Source organism: Simochromis diagramma, unplaced genomic scaffold, assembly GCF_900408965.1.
Source record: "Simochromis diagramma unplaced genomic scaffold, fSimDia1.1 OVJJ01000419.1, whole genome shotgun sequence".
NCBI lineage: Eukaryota > Metazoa > Chordata > Actinopteri > Cichliformes > Cichlidae > Simochromis > Simochromis diagramma.
Window position 1 is genome coordinate 1,517,732 of NW_024387244.1, and position 16,204 is coordinate 1,533,935.

General features: G+C 40.7%; 1 protein-coding gene across 4 annotated transcripts in view; it reads left to right on the forward strand.

Annotated features, from left to right (window-relative positions):
- LOC120747121 (voltage-dependent R-type calcium channel subunit alpha-1E) overlaps positions 1–16,204 on the forward strand; it is a 110,658-nt gene that overhangs the window by 2,537 nt on the left and 91,917 nt on the right. For all 4 annotated transcript variants that reach the window (XM_040052774.1, XM_040052773.1, XM_040052771.1 and 1 more), the window contains exon 3: positions 8,711–9,261. In XM_040052774.1, the coding sequence (XP_039908708.1) occupies positions 8,744–9,261 (518 nt within the window). In that variant the 5' untranslated portion in view covers positions 8,711–8,743. The remainder of the gene's footprint in view (positions 1–8,710; positions 9,262–16,204) is intronic.

Consider the following 16,204-nt stretch of genomic DNA (forward strand, 5'->3'; position numbering starts at 1 on the left):
TCAAAATTGGTTCGTTTTTTCAGACACTGCTCGCTTTGTGTTCATACTTTGAACCACTCGTGCACCGTCTTTGGGTCCTGTTTGTAGTACATGCACTAATGTGGTTCTTCACTCTGATAAACCGACGTGGCAGAGCACTAACATAAAGCCGATGTACTTTTCATTCAGATATGCCCAAATGGGACCAGTTTCCAGTAGTGAGTCCCATTTTCTCCAGCAGAGAGAAATAAGTGTTTCTGGCAATAAATCCATGAACTGTATTGATTTAATTTCATCCCAATGTTCAGAGTGTTGCAGCTTGGTTATGAATCCGAGGGACGCAGATTTTTCCACGTTTAGTTTATATTTTTGTTTAGAATGGCTGCATATCTTCTTCTTGTGGATACATTTTGCAGAGGCTAAATGTCAGCAGTGTTAGTGCCATGTGCTCTTTGTGGACAATTGTGCGCACAGCGATATTGTGCAGCAGACTGTTCCTAATAAAAGGGCAGATTATGGGATGCAAACCTTTAAAATGAGTAAATTCCATTAAAGCTTTTTATCTAGTGTGCAACTGTAAACCAGCGACACTGCAGATTCATACCAAAAGCAGCGACTTCTTTCGCTCCTTACGCTTCCTGCTGCAAGCTGTAAAATATGATTTACCTGTAACGGTGAGGCGCTATGTTTATAGCTTTCAGTGATTTTATAAGGCCTGGGGCTCTGGGGTTTCTCACGGTGGTCCCTCACAGACATAGATGACAAAGAAGTGTAATCTTTCTTGACCTCTCTGCATCGAAACATCATGAAAGATGGATATTTCCTCTTGTGATCGTTTGTTGCTTCATTAATTCATAAATACATTATTAAATAAAGTTGGCAGGTTTTTTAGATTCTAATATTCCAGCCTTTGCTCTGCTCCCTGAAGCCTCTGAACCTTCCAGTGATTAGAGCACAAGTGTGAAGTGTTCCTATTAGTGATCATTACTGATCTAAAGGGTCACTATTGCATAATGGTCTTTGCTAGAAGGTCATGATAGCAATAGGATCCCTCTGAGAAGCATCTTTTCATCTTCTAATGGCTCTGTGCTGTGGAATATGTGGCTTCAGTAAAAGACATAAAACATGATCTAAAAGAATATTATTTACTTTTAGAGTCTGTGTGCATATCAAGAGTCTAATCTAAAGAATAATAGTGAAACTGATCCACAAATACAGTTACCCTGGGTGCTGTCAAATGTCCCTGACTCTGGTTTCCCACAATTTGATCTATTCTAACAGAGGTCATTCGGTGTTTATGGCCCAATACTTACAGAATGAAAACATGAAACTTTAATGAACCCTGCAGGAAAACCGGGCCGTGACTATTGCAGAATAACACATCATATTGGTAGAATGAAGCAAAGAAACGTGGAATAAAAATACAATTAAACTCAATGGATGCATGAAATAAATGGCAAGTAGAGCACCGTGCAGACTCGGAGTAGTAAATATTAAATGGAGGCATCTGAATGGAAAGTGTGCAAGCTGCATGCTGAATGACAAACATAACGGCGCAGACAGCACATGAAACAAAAGGGAATACGTGCAGGACTTGGTCAACACCAGAGCAAAAAAGACCAGAAAGGACCAGAAGGTAATGGATTTTATTTCCAATAAGTCCACAGAAGGCGCTGCATGACAAAAACAAAAAAGAAAAACCCATCATTACATACCTTTCATTTTTTTCCCAAATACAGAGGAGCTGAATTAATGATGCAGAGACAACAATAGAGGCAGAGGGACATTTCTGTGGGTGTGAGTTGAGTTGGCAAAGCACAGTGGAAAAAGTTTATCTCGTTTACATATTATCTGGCCGCCTCTGTTATTGTGGCCTCAGCTGGAAACTGTGCATTAGTTTCATAAGTTTTAAAGGCGGACAATATTCTGCCTGTCACACTTAACGTTTGCGTGTTTTGCTGCTTCTAAGGGCTCACTAACTGTACCACAGCGTGTTACCGAAAGCTGTAAATCTAATATGTAAATGTTGGCACTGCCAAATGCACTCAGTATAATTTAGTGCAATAATATGCAGTAACTGTATTTCAGATAGAGCAGCTGTTCAAAGTCAGGGGCTAGCTGAGACTGAGGAAATTAGACTTCTGACGCAGTACTTTCACAGTGTGCACTTTTCTCCGGCTCATACAGCATTTAAGTGTCAGAATTTGTCCGTCTCTGCAAATTTCAGCTGGTTTTTGTTCTTCTTGTGTAAATCCAATAAAATGTTTTGTTTGCACGTGAAATATTATTGCCAACTGGGGCCACTGCTGGTGGCTTTTATCTCATTGTGGAGTTTTCCTCAGGCGTTGTAGTTTTATTTAATCTCATTCCCCTTTTGTACTCTCAATGCTTCCCTTAAGCTTTCTCAACACTGACGCTGAATATCCTGAACCTCAACTACCAACAAGATGGTTATTTTCAGCTGGCTGAAGTGTTGCCACTGATTTTTCCCTCAAACATACTGCCCATTAGTTTCGGATGACATAACGCTTCCTGAAGCATGTTTGGTTTGGCCGCTTACCAGGCTGACACTCCGGCTGGGTGGAAGGATATGGTGAAATATGAGGTGCAATGAGGCAGTTGTGTCGGCTAATGGGGGCAGCAGGTGTGAGAAGGCTTCTCGCCTGCCTCAGCCTCTCCTTCACTCCTCATTATGAACCTGGAAACACCTGGCTTTCCAGCAAAGACCGTAAAAACAGTTTGGCCCCTGTAACTATTTCATTCAGTTTTAGTGAAAACTAACTTTTTTTTTTTCTTTTTTTTTAATCTGACGCTAAGCGACCGAGAAGTCATCAAAGGCTGTGAACAACACATTAGCTGTTCATGAAAAAATTCTGATTATGGGAGTGAAAGCCGAGAGAGTACAGCCAGTCGACGACCACCTTTTATAAGCTAATCTGAAGAGTTATATGAGCACACAATCAACTTTCCTCGCTGTAAGGTTTTGATAATTGTGAGGGGGAGCCACAGTGCAGTGGAGCCTTGATGTTTAAGTATGAATTGCAGTGTAGGTGTTTTCTAAAGCGTTGTGGTCAGTGCCTGTCTTTGGGTTGGTGGCATTTTTCTGTAATAATGGTTACATTACCGAGCTGGCTTACATAAATGTTTCTTAGAAGTCCAGCCTGTTTTTTGTTTTTTCCCCTGATGATATAAAAGCAGGGAAAATTTGATGGATGGAAACAAATGACTCCCTCTTAATTTTATTTCTGTCATTAATCTTCATTCTGACTTTTTATGACAGCTTTAAATGGCAGGGTGACATTTTAGGAGCCATTTGGCTCTACCTCGAGCAGCCGATTAGCTTAGATTAACATAAAACTGGATTCAAGCAGCTAAGCTAACTATCCAAACATCACAAAGCCTCTTCCTATGAATATCTGTAAGCAACAATGGGAAACATTAATTAATAATCAATTAATTAATCAAAGTGGAATAACTTGTGTACCTTAGAAAGCCCAGGGTAGCCATTTCCCCCTGGTGGGCTGTGAAGGTACTGCAGACAGGCCTCAGTAATAACAGAAATTCAGTTTAAATTCATTACTGTGCAGCTACATATTAATGCATTTATTCATATAAAAAAATCAGTTCAAACTAGTAATAGGAGGTGGTTAATTTGTGATTACTGCTCTTGTTTTAAAGTTTGTGTCGTAGTGACACGTGGGTCACATTTCCTGTATCACTTTACATGAGCAGTATTAACAACAAACAGCCAACAGCCTGTGTTGTTGATGTTTGGGGTTTTTTTTTTAACAAGCATTTAGATTTTTTTATTCTCTTTTTTTGATTAGAGTAAACATTTCAGATCGTGTGGCCCCCGTGGGATTTTTATTTATTTATTTTTTACGTGGGATCTACTCCGAGTCTTCAGAATTCCTGAATTTGTGAATGACTGCTGTGCAGATACTTGGAAGTTTACAGCCTAATAAGACACTGATGGGTATTGATTAAACGTATATCAATATCAAAATATACCTTTAAAATATATCACAGGTGTCGAACTCCAGGCCTCGAGGCCCGGTGTCCTGCAGGTTTTAGATGTGTCCTTGATCCAACACAGCTGATTCAAACGGCTAAATGACCTCCTCAACATCTCTCGAAGTTCTCCAGAGGCCTGGGAATGACCTGATCATTTGATTCAGGTGTGTTGACCCAGGGTGAGCTCTAAAACCTGCAGGACAACGGCCTCGAGGCCTGGAGTTCGACACCCCTGAAATAGATGCAACGTGGTATCAGCCTGTTCATGTAACTCTTCACAGACTTATTTTTCCAGTTTTTGTACAATACATTTAAATCCAACTCAAACTATTTTAGAGGAGTGCAAAGGCACTAAGGGGATTATTTAGGGTGTCCTACTCATATCTGTATTTTTTTTTATTGATGTTTTAAAATCTCATTGTATCTGTATTGTATCTTGTAAAAGCAGATGGTTGGCGCCCATAAAAAAGTCACTTTAGAACTGGATAACCTGTAGCTCAAAAACCAGATAGACAAATATGGTGTAAATGGCCTTTCCCTCACGGAGCAGTAGATAGGCACTCACTGTTTGCTGATGAGGCCTGGATTGACTTAAAGTAGCTTTGTGCTTTGGAAATGTAAAGTCAATGTTTATTGTCATATATTTCTTGCCATCATCAATTTCTGTGTGAAATTATAGCTCTCGCCCTTTGGGAGCTGCTATTTTGCACTCTAGTATAAAGTATATTTATCTTTTATAAAAAAACTTTTTTGATGTCTTGTAAGTGTTTTTAGATTTTATTTTATTATGAGCGACCACAAAAACAGTGCCTTTCTGAGTGCAAGTTTTTGTTTTGTTGCATCTTCTTATTAATGTTGCTGTGAAACGTCATCGAGTATCATGCTCAGTTCTAATTGTCTCAGTGTGAGCATCTGCATAAATTACCTTGCTGTGTGGGCAATCCTGTTCAGCCAGTTTGAAAACATAATTTGCTAAATGGATTCTGTAACCAGCAGATCAATGACAGTTCTCCTGCCATATCTAAGGCCTCCCTACCAGGAACTACACAATGGGCAATAGTACGCATAAGCAACTTCATATATTTGTGTATATACATCATGTAATTTTGCTAAGATGGGATGACTTTGCACTAACTGCTTTCTTTCTGTTTTTTTTTTCTTTCTGTGTCAAAGGCTCAGTTTATATTTATTAAGCACTTTGTTCCCATCAGTTTCACCGTTTCAGAGCTCCAGCTTTGTTATTATACATCATTAACTCCACAAGGAGCAGAAAATTGAAGATGTTAGATGTTACAAGCACCATGAGTCAGAAACTATAAAAAAATGCCTGACTGTGTGCTTTAAAAAGAAAAGCTGTTAATGTGTGCTAAAGGCATTGATTGATAATTGATAGGTCTTGCCAATCAATAAAGACCTGCAGGGATTTGATTCTGAAACAGCACTTCCTTTCTGTTGTGTGTTTTTACGGAGAGACTGAGAGAGGAGGATGAGCAGCAGCATTGTGGTTTAAAGATGCTCTGGCACGTGACAGTTAGTGTAAGAATTGAACATTGTTACCGATTCTACGTAGTTATAACTGTAACGTGACATTTGACGTGACATGTCATCAGCTCTTCTTTTGATTGTGTTGCCAGATCAAAGCACTTTTGATCATCGGGAGTCGTTGCTTTTTGCGTTGCAATAAGTTGCACTAGGTTTCATCCTGTTCAACAAATAGTCTCGGTTCAGATCCACCGCTCTGTTGAAGCCCAAGTTTTCCACAGAAGAGTTCAAGTGCCTCTTCAGTTTGCGTGGCAACATTAACAAACTCCCTGCCACAGATTGCTTGGGCACCCCTGGTCTGGCTGAAGCCAGAACACACAGAGCAGACTGTTCAACCAAAATGTGGGTCACATCTGCTTTTTTCCTTGGTCCACATTTGACCTCAGCAGACAGTGTTGACTTGTGGTCTGCTGCCACACCAAAATGCAGTGCTGTGCAAAAGTCTTGACTCACCTGGAAAGTATCTGATGGCAGTGGGTTTTTTTTTTAGCATGACAGTGATCCCAAACACACTGTCAATGCAGTAACAGCAAACCTGAATAGGAAAACACACAATGGAACACTATGAGGCATGGATTGGCCTCCCCAGAGCACGTGGATCTCAACATTACTGAAGCAGTATGGGATCATTTTTAAAAGGTAGCCAATGTTCAAAGAGCTTTGAATGTCCTTCAGGAAGCCTGGAGAACTGTTGCTGAAGACAAGGAAGCTGCTTTCATAGAGTTCATGCAATGCTGAAGAAGAAAGGTGGTCATACCAAACACTGACTTTCAGGCTCCGTAGAATATTTTAAACTCTCTTTATTATTTTCCTTATTTACTGTATTTCCATGTATGTTTGCACATTAATATAAATCGCTGCTCCTTGTCACAAGTTTCCAAGCAAAATGTAAAGAAAAGAGAGGAGACTTAACACTTTTGCACAGTATAATATGAGCCATGTCAGGTGACATGAAATTGATGCTCCTCCCCCCCCACACACACAATTTCTGTTATTATAATAATAATAATAATAATGGATTGCATTTATATAGCGCTTTTCGGGACCCCTCAAAGCGCTTTACAATTCCACTATTCATTCACTCTCACATTCACACACTGGTGGAGGCAGCTGCAGTTGTAGCCACAGCTGCCCTGGGGCAGACTGACAGAAGCCAGGCTGCCATATCGCGCCATCGGCCCCTCTGGCCAACACCAGTAGGCGGTAGGTGAAGTGTCTTGCCCAAGGACACAATGACCGAGACTGTCTGAGCCGGGGCTCGAACCGGCAACCTTCCGATTACAAGACGAACACCCAACTCTTGAGCCACGATCGCCCCAATATTTAATGGTTTTACTCTGAAAAACATCCCTAAACAATTTTTTAGCATATAGAAGTTGCCTCTCTGTTAGAAAGTGCCCCCAAAATGAAGAAAATCTATCTATCATTATAATATATAATGTTTGGGTAACACATGGTCCCAAAGACTCCACACCTGGATTCCCTTGGAGAAGAAAGATGTAAACCAAGTTTTTCTTTTAATGATTCATTCACTTTGGTTGATTAATTTAATATTTACCAATTTTGGGACAGCAAATAGAGTTGTAAACATCAGTACTTTATTTCCTTTTAAAGTTGATTAATATATAAGCTAAAAGTGGAATAATGACAAACAATATCTGACAAATTTCCTCCAAAGGGAAACATCTGGCTCTTACTAAAATTTCCCAAAGGGGACACAAACGGGAGCAGTAAAGTGGGATTTAAAATAAAATAAAATTAGCTAAAAGACGGTAAGAGAGAGAGTATATTGTTAGACTTTGTAACAGTGCAGCTAAACAGCATTTGTACAAACACAAACAGCAGCTGACCCACTTCCATTATCTCTTGCTGAGTGGAGACAGTCATCCTTGCCTCAGGAAAAGATAAAAGTTCAATGCTTAATTTGTTGTATGTTTTGACACATTTCACTTCATGTAACTATATTTTCATTCAGTTTGTGACAACTTTTCATATGTGGAGGCGTTAGTGGGGACCTCTTAAGGAGGTGTAGATTCGTAGCGGAAGTCGTCATCAAATCAAGCCGGCCTAGCAATGTTCAGGTGTTGACCTCAGCCTAATGAATGAGTAAGAATACTGAGGCAGGCTGAACGCAGCATAGTTCCTCTTCCCTCTTATCAGCTACACTATGCTCGTTTTACTGAGCAGCAGCTTCACCACACACAGTTATTTAGAAGCTTTCCTCTCAGAGGGGCTGTAAAACCAGCGATCGATCATTTGCCAAACTGAGATGGTGAGAGCTCCAGCGTGAGCTGCAGTAACGTAGAGGCTGCGTGATGTACAAGTGAGATGTGCAGCATGACAGGAGAGGACGGGTTGATAAAAATTCTCTCCCTCTCAGTTTTTTTTCTTCTTAATTGCACAATTAAACACAGCCCTGGCAGCATTATATTACCATTTGTTTTGAAGTCTGTATTATTACAGCTTATCTAATTGGTTCTGACACTTGGAGGATTGCTGATATTTTAAGTCAGCTAAGGACACTGAGAGCTATTGGGACACTGGCAAATTACCTCAGGAGGTTAGCTGAACAAATGGATAGTTATACAGTAGCCGGATGTCTTCAGGCTTTTTTTACTTGTATTGCCACCCACCCAAACAGCGAGTGTCTGTGTTTCCGGTGGATAGAAGGTAGATGCACAAAGTCTGTTTCAAGAGCATAAACAAAGCCTCCCTTTGTGTCTTTGTTTTACAAAAAATGTTCATATTGTGTGATAGATTCAGCTTTAATAATACAGTTTTATTCAGAACACATTATACTGTTTATGATCTAGCTGTGGATGAATATTGGAAATAGAAGACGTTAACAGTACGAGAATACTGAGTAGCCAAACGATAGACTACTGATACTGGAAAGAGCTCCCAAACCTCAGCTTACAGGTTTCCTATCTACATTCAAGTCGTGTCCTCATATATCACGAGAAGCCTAATAAGGATAGATATTCAAAAATGAAACTTTTTAATCACATTTGTATTTGCTTTCATCTGTAATCAGTGTTTCCACTGCCATTTCAGCTGAATATGAGACCCAGACAAAGTATCTGTTTGATGGTGTCTTTGATATCAGTGATGACTGTGTTCATTTTCTACGTCTCTAACATCTCCTTTCCTGCATACCTTCTCCTCTCTGTTGCAGCACTATGCTGAGATCCAGAGGCGCTTCCCCACCATGCTGGAAATGGGCTCCTGTTCGGTTAGCTCTCAGTCTCTGACAGGGAACCACAATGCTAGAAGCCCAGGAGGGCCTGACTATCCAGTGGGTGGTTTGGCTGTGGGGGCAATGTGTGGTAGCAGCACCCCCCGGCACCACATCATCCGCCCATCCCCAGCGGACTGCGAGAGCTGGCAGAAGCATCGCGCAGGACTGGGTGGAGGGTCAAAGCTGTATCCTGAATCGCACTCCCTCCTGGAGCCCGAAAGCCTCTCAACCAGCTATGACACCCTCCACCTCTCACACGTGTCTGGCCACGCTCCTCCTTTACACCCAAACCGCCTCGGTCTCACCCTTGATGTGGTTTCCACTTTTGATGTTGGAGTCGGGATGCTTGGGGTGGATGGAGATATGGCAGTCAGTCCTAATGTGATCAAGAGACGTCGGGGTGGACTGATTGAGCAGAGAGACATTGTTAAAGCCCACCAAGCTCATAAGATTCAGAGCACACCTCAGGCGCGACGCAAGGAGTGGGAGTAAGTATAAGGCTGATGATACACACTCTTAGATCCCTTTATCTTACCTGCTAAATTACCATGAAGTTGAACTTAAAATCCAAATTTTAAGGTTTATTTTCTCCCAATACTGTTCTTCAGCAATCCAGTGCTCTAAAATCCAGAACTCACATCTGCCTGCAGTTCCTATAAAAGACCAGAACCCTTTTTAAAAACACCATTAAAAATAGCTACACACATGTTTTGATATGTTATAGTACCATTACTATGTTGTGGTGTTCCAGCTGGTTTACTTACCTTTGTTGGGACAAAATCCAATCTCCAGAAGATTAGTGGCTAGGTTTCAAAAGTCAGAGAATCTATAAAGCAGAAACAGATTTAGTGTACTGTAAATTGCAGTTTCTCTTCTTTGTTTTGTAGACATGCCTCTGTGGCACACCAGGTGTCTATTTATCATTCTGTAAACAGACATGTCAGTCCTCCGGGGACCAAATTTTATTTTGACAGAGCGGACAAATCTGCTGCAATACTAGTAAAACCAATTCAGTGTTCAGCTTTGTCGGGGCCGCTATTTATTTTTGTTTGTCATTAGAAACAGTATTCAGCTCAGGTCAGGAGTGTGAAACCACATCTCCTATTTAAATGTATAAAACAAATATACAGTAAATGTTACAGAGCCAGTAGCCTGAGGATTACAGCTCACATCAGTCTCAGCAAAAGTATATTCACAACTAGTGACTCTGTCATGTTTTTCTCTAAAGGGAAGAACTTTTTTTCCCCCATTAATAGCATCAAACACACACTTGCAAATCAGTCAAGAAATATTTTAGAAAAAAATACTGTTGCACTTATACGAGAGTTTCATGTTTTTATACAGACAACAGTCACATAGCTTAATATTAGGACTGGAAACCAATCTGCATAAAGCAACGAAATTCACTTAGTGCCACATTTACAGCTCGATTGTTCTCCATTGTGGTCACAGACATGGACAGCTGGAGATGGTCGAGTTCCTGTTGCACTTCTTTGAAGTCTGGGGCGGATCCACAGTCGGTGTAACGTAAATTCTCTTGTGGTTAAAGAAAAAAAACCCTAAACAGGCAGACATGCTGCATCCGGACAGATCGTCGAGCTGACTATCTGATGGTGAAATTGACATCACTTGGACCACTCAGCGGTTAACATTTTGGTAATCTAGCTAGCTTAGCAATTAGCTTAGCTAGTTAGCTTAGCAATTAGCTAAGCTAACTAGCTAATGGCAATGACTTCGTATAGAGCATAGCATAGCATCTTTATTTATAACGCACTTTACATCCAACAATGTTGACCAAAGTGCTACAAATATAAAACAGAGAGGAAACAGTTTAAATTACATATAAAATATCTTAAAATTAAAAATAATATAATTAATAAGAAACATATTAAGAGACATCAACAAGTCCTGCTGTGCTAAAAGCCAAGGTAAATAAATATGTTTTAAGACGTGATTTAAAAACAGATAAGGAAGGTGCCTGTCTAACATGTAAAGGCAACTCATTCCACAATTTTGGTGCTGCCACAGCAAACACCCGATCCCCTCTGAGCTTACGATTAGTCCTGGGCACGCTCAGGAGGAGCTGGTCTGCCGACCTGAGGGACCGTGAAGGTATGTATGGAGGAAGAAGCTCAGAGAGGTACACAGGGGCAGCATTGGACAAACATTTAAAAACAAATAAAAGCAGCTTAAAATGGATCCTAAAGTGCACGGGCAGCCAATGAAGTGAATATAAAACTGGGGTGATATGTTCGTATCTACGAGTGCCAGTTAAAAGGCGTGCAGCAGCATTCTGGACTAACTGCAGTCGAAAAATAGAAGACCGACTCACCCCAAAATAAAGAGAATTACAAGCCGAGGCTACCTTGTTTATAAAGAAGTGCAGAAACCTTTCACACATTTCAAGTGAAGGCTCAAAACTAAGAGCAGAGGGAGGGTTTAAAATAGTCTCAATTGACTTAAACAATATATGTGGTTTCTGATAATTCACCATAATAATGTTTGCAAAGTGTTTCCGCTTTGCTTCTTTTATTGTAAGCTGATATAATATGGAGTGCCAGCACTCTCTTAAACTTTGTAAAGAGACCTGTAAGTTATCTTTTTTCCATCTCTGCTCAGCCCTACGACATTCACGCCTCGCAGCACGGGTTTCATCGTTCAACCAGGGTTCAAGCTTTGTCTTAGGATGCTTAATTTTTAGAGGGGCAACAATATCCAAGACAGTCTGACAAGTGGTATGAAACCAAAAACTGAGTTCCTCTACGTATTGGAGTGTCTCAGGAATGGAGAACTGATTATAGTAGGTGGAGAACCGTGCTGCCGTGGAAGAATTTAACAAACGAGATGTCTTTGCAGGGACAAGCCCCCTGAATTCATTTCTAGATAAAGAGATGTCACGCAAACACAACCCAGGCCCTGCCCACATATGTATGAGTATTTTGTTAAAAGTCACACTTTGGCCTTTTGTCCAAACATGAATGCTTTTTTTTTTTTTGGCCACTGAAACTAGAAAATCTCCTTGGCGGGTGAATAGTTTCCTTGTTTACATGGGTTCAGGGCCTTTTTTTTTTTACCCTAGATTGTGCTCCGTGTTCTTTTGTAGGCTTTTGATTGACCAACAGTTTCACACATTTAGGGTTGCTTTGGCATGTTCTTGACATTTTTTTTTTCTTTCTTTTTCTTGGTGACAGAAATATTTTTGTATATAAAAATGCCCATGTGTGTGTAAACGTATCGTAAGAGTAGATTCAGCCTCATCTAACAAATCGTTTTTTTGTCACTTTTGCACATCTTGTGATTGTTTCCTGTTTGAGTTAAAGCGAGTCTTTCATATGCGAAGGTCTAGTAAATACTTTTCATTCAAACCATATTTTTAACACACTGAAAACATATTAAAAACACCATCTAATGCTTACTCAGTGAACAATCCTATAGACTATGTTGACTGCGTGATGTCTGCGAGTATGTGTGTAGTCATTCACATGTTCGTACCACGTGCATGTGTGTGCATATATTTAATGGTTTCCTGCCCTGCAGCGCTGTGGAATTTGTAGCTGATTATATCAGTGATGCCCCCCTCGGTTTCTCTGCTGAAGCTGAGGCTTCACCTCTAGTGGTGTTGGCACCCTCTGTGCCTCCCCTCATATCCTCTTCACCGCAGGTACAGGATGCCACGTCTTAACCTGAGCTACTGTATATCTATAGTTAAAGAGATGAAGGACTGTGGAGAATGACAGCACATAGTGGGAGGACAGATGGAACAGAGATGACGTACACTGAATGCAGGATAAGTGTGAGTGGGAAAGAGACTAACGTGAATCAGTTAGAGGAGCAGTTTTCATTGAGAACTTTTCCTGCTTTAATTTGCATTTGATATTTAAATCCATGTGACAGTAGTGTGGAAGTGGGTGATAACCATTCAAACCAGGCCTGTGGAGATGCTCGGCCATGGACTAGATTACTATTCACCGCCCTGCCTAGTATAATTATTACAACACTACATGACAGATCTATAGTTGTGCTGCTGAGGGGACAATGACTAAAGTGAGTCAGGAATCATTACAACCATAAACATCCACCTCTCAGAGCCACTTAGCAGCAAACCCTCAGTTACCTGACACGGAGGATGGAAAATGAGATGATGCACCTGAGCCCACCTGCACACCTGCTTTTGTTTTTCAAAGCAAATTAGTCTGATTTCAGACCAAGCTGCAGCCGCATCTCATGAAAAAAGCGAAATTCATCATTAGTGCCATGCTGTATAAATTTAGCCAAATTTGAAAACTCTACAGTATCTTTAAGTCATTATAGTTAATGAGGCCATGCATTTGTTTTGTTTTACTTTCTACTTTTATTTCAAATTAGTTTATATGGAATCTTATTTCCCCACTGGAAAAAACATTTTGTGCTTTAATAACCGTTAATACCTAGAAAATCTGAGACATCAATTTATTTTTAATGGCCTAAACAAGTAAATTATGTAATGTAGGATGGACACGCTGAAACATCTCTGTGGTGTCAACTTGAATCCATACGTTCAGTTAACATTTCAAAAAGGAAAAACCAATGCCAATAAGTCTGCTGTGGACTTTCACAAATACATTCATTCTCACGATCTGTATCAGATCTGGCCCTTAACAATATACAGTATTGTAGTCTCATTGTGATTCATTTGATGGGCATGTTTATGCTCCACAGGGGGAAAGAAACTGTATAGTGTAGACCAGCAGTCACTGGACTGTTTCCTCTGAACACTTTGTTCTGTGAAAAATAATGAGCTACGGATTTTGTCTTTTGGCATTTTTATGTCATTCCTGTGGGAAACCTATGAAATATTAGCTTGTCACACACAGCTTAGTTGAAAGACAGGTTGAAACAACAAACACTTGATATCATGCTTTGTACAGGAAGCAATTAAGCATCCAAGACTAGTAACGTGTCTTTTAATCAGGAGTGGACTGTGTTTGTGTGTTTGTGTCTGTCTTTGCAGGTACGTGTGTGTGTGTTGCATTTCAAACATAGCGGTTAGGATATTAACATCCGTTCGGAAGATCTTAATGAAATAGTAGTGTTTGGAGTCGGCATTAACTTGATGCTGATGACAGTGATCAGCTGGAATCAGTCTGGCTTTAGGAGGCTGGTCACCAACAGAGGAAAGCACCAAATATGTTTCTGGTCCTGCTTGACCTTCGTGTTGATTTGTGTCTGAGTACGTGTGAATGAAATGAGTAATGGGTGAAATTGTAAGATCAGTGACTCTATACAAAATATGCACGCGTTTCCATATTTGAACATGAGTGCAGTATTCAACTAGCATGCTTGGTTAGTGTGTAACCGGTTTCTGCTTCACCCGCTGCAACAGGCCGGCCCAAACAGACTCATCGACTCTGTGTTGTGTTTTTAAGAAGACAAGGAGTCTCTGATTGATTGTCGCCACTTTATTTCTCGAATGGAAACAACGGTGTTGTATCAGTGCAAAGGGCTCGCCACACACCACTCCGCACAGCACACTACAGCAGAGCATCCCATTAGCATTCTGCTTTAGCATACAGTTTAACACAATATTAAACAAATGCAAAGTACATAAAACTGGTGTTGGACATGTTTCCACTGAGCACTGATTACACTCGGTGCCCATCAGTTGATCAAACAAGTTTTATGTGTCTGTACTACTTAGCTACAGCAGACTGGCAGCGATTACTGCAGCAAACCTAACCGGCCACACCAAGAGGGGGCGCTGTTTCCCCATTACGCTGACATTTGTGGCAAGTGAAGTAATACCACAGAAACACTGTTACATTAGCAACTCACAAACAGTATAAAAGGTGGGCAGAGCTACTGTTAAGTTGATTTCTGAAGTCAGCGTTTTCACCATCGCCATCTTAAGGCTTCAAAAAACTGGAAGTGACGAGAGGAGCGGTTCAGCCTGTAAAACTGTTTAAGTGGTGAATGACTTTTCAGTCTCAGTTCATTAGCCAATAAGTACATACAGCCAATAAACCTCTATTTTGAGCCATAGAACGACCTGGGGCCTGTTCTTCGTACGTCGCTTACTACATCCAAGATCAAATCATCGCGCTAACCGTGAGCTCGCTAATCCGGTTCCCCGAACACACCTGCTGTTGACAATTACTACAGCTGGATGAAGTAATGCGCGATCACTGGGTGTCGTAAAAGGGGCTACGCATCGATAGCAGAAACAGTGATCGGCAAGCCTCTGATTGGTCGGCGAAAATGTCGAAGGGGCGTGCTCGGTATTTTCCGGCAGCAGAGCAAGAACTCATGAGTGCGGGATTTCAGGAGTTTCAGAGTTTAATTAAAACGCAAGGGAACACTGCAAAGGCTGCAAAAGCAAGGAGAGAGGGCTGGCAGAAAGTTGCTGACAAATCAAACTCGTAAGTAATTTAATAATAACAATAATAATGGAGTGGATTTATATAGCGCTTTTCAAGGCACCCAAAGCGCATGACAATACCACTATTCAGTCACTTTATTATTTAGCCTATTTATAGATTTATTATATTACACTATATTATCCAATATTATAATACATTATATTATATTGTCATATTATATCCCCTTTCACATTAGAGCCACAACAGGACCAACTAGAACATGGGAACAAGTAAAAGTGAAATATAAGAATATGCTACAGAATGGTAATATTTATCACTTATATTGCTTTTCGTCTCTTGGAAAGAGACCCTGAAATAATCTGTTAGTTTGTTCATAACAGCAACCAAGAAAAGGGCAGAGCAAAAAAAGACAGGTGGTGGTCCTGCACCCCCTCGTCAACAAGTTGGTTAAGTAAATAATATCCTCACGGGAAACTCGATATCTCTCTATGAGCACACTGTCGCGCTGAGCTAAAGGATCCTGTCTGTCCCGCAATATACGCTGAATTCTGAGGACTCTCCTTATCAATCTTGCACCTTCCGCAATGGGCTGCTCGCGTATACGGACAGGACATGGCTGCGACAGGCTTCCCAAATCCACCTTCGCTTTTATAGCCGTGGTCTCTCATCTTGATTACACGAAGTAATTACAATTGCTACTCTGAAATATGAATTAACTCTAATAATCACAACGTGTATAGAATGTTAATAGTACATTCCCTTTTTTGGAAATGACCTTATGTATCTGTGTGAATCAATACAGGATCAGGTGTGCATACTTTGGTTACATTGATTATTATTTGTTGAAACGGTGGCGGAATGTCGCTGGCTTTCGTATGATGACGCGGCAACTCTGGCGCGATTATCCTGTTATAGTAAACCTGCTCCGAGAGGTTACGCTACGGCTCTGTTGCTATGACAAAAGTTGACTCGGGGAACCGACTGATCCAGGATGACACGCGAAATCGTCAACAATCTAATCCAGCTAACTTACTTAGCGAGGTACGAAGAACGGACCCCAGGACTTATAAAATAG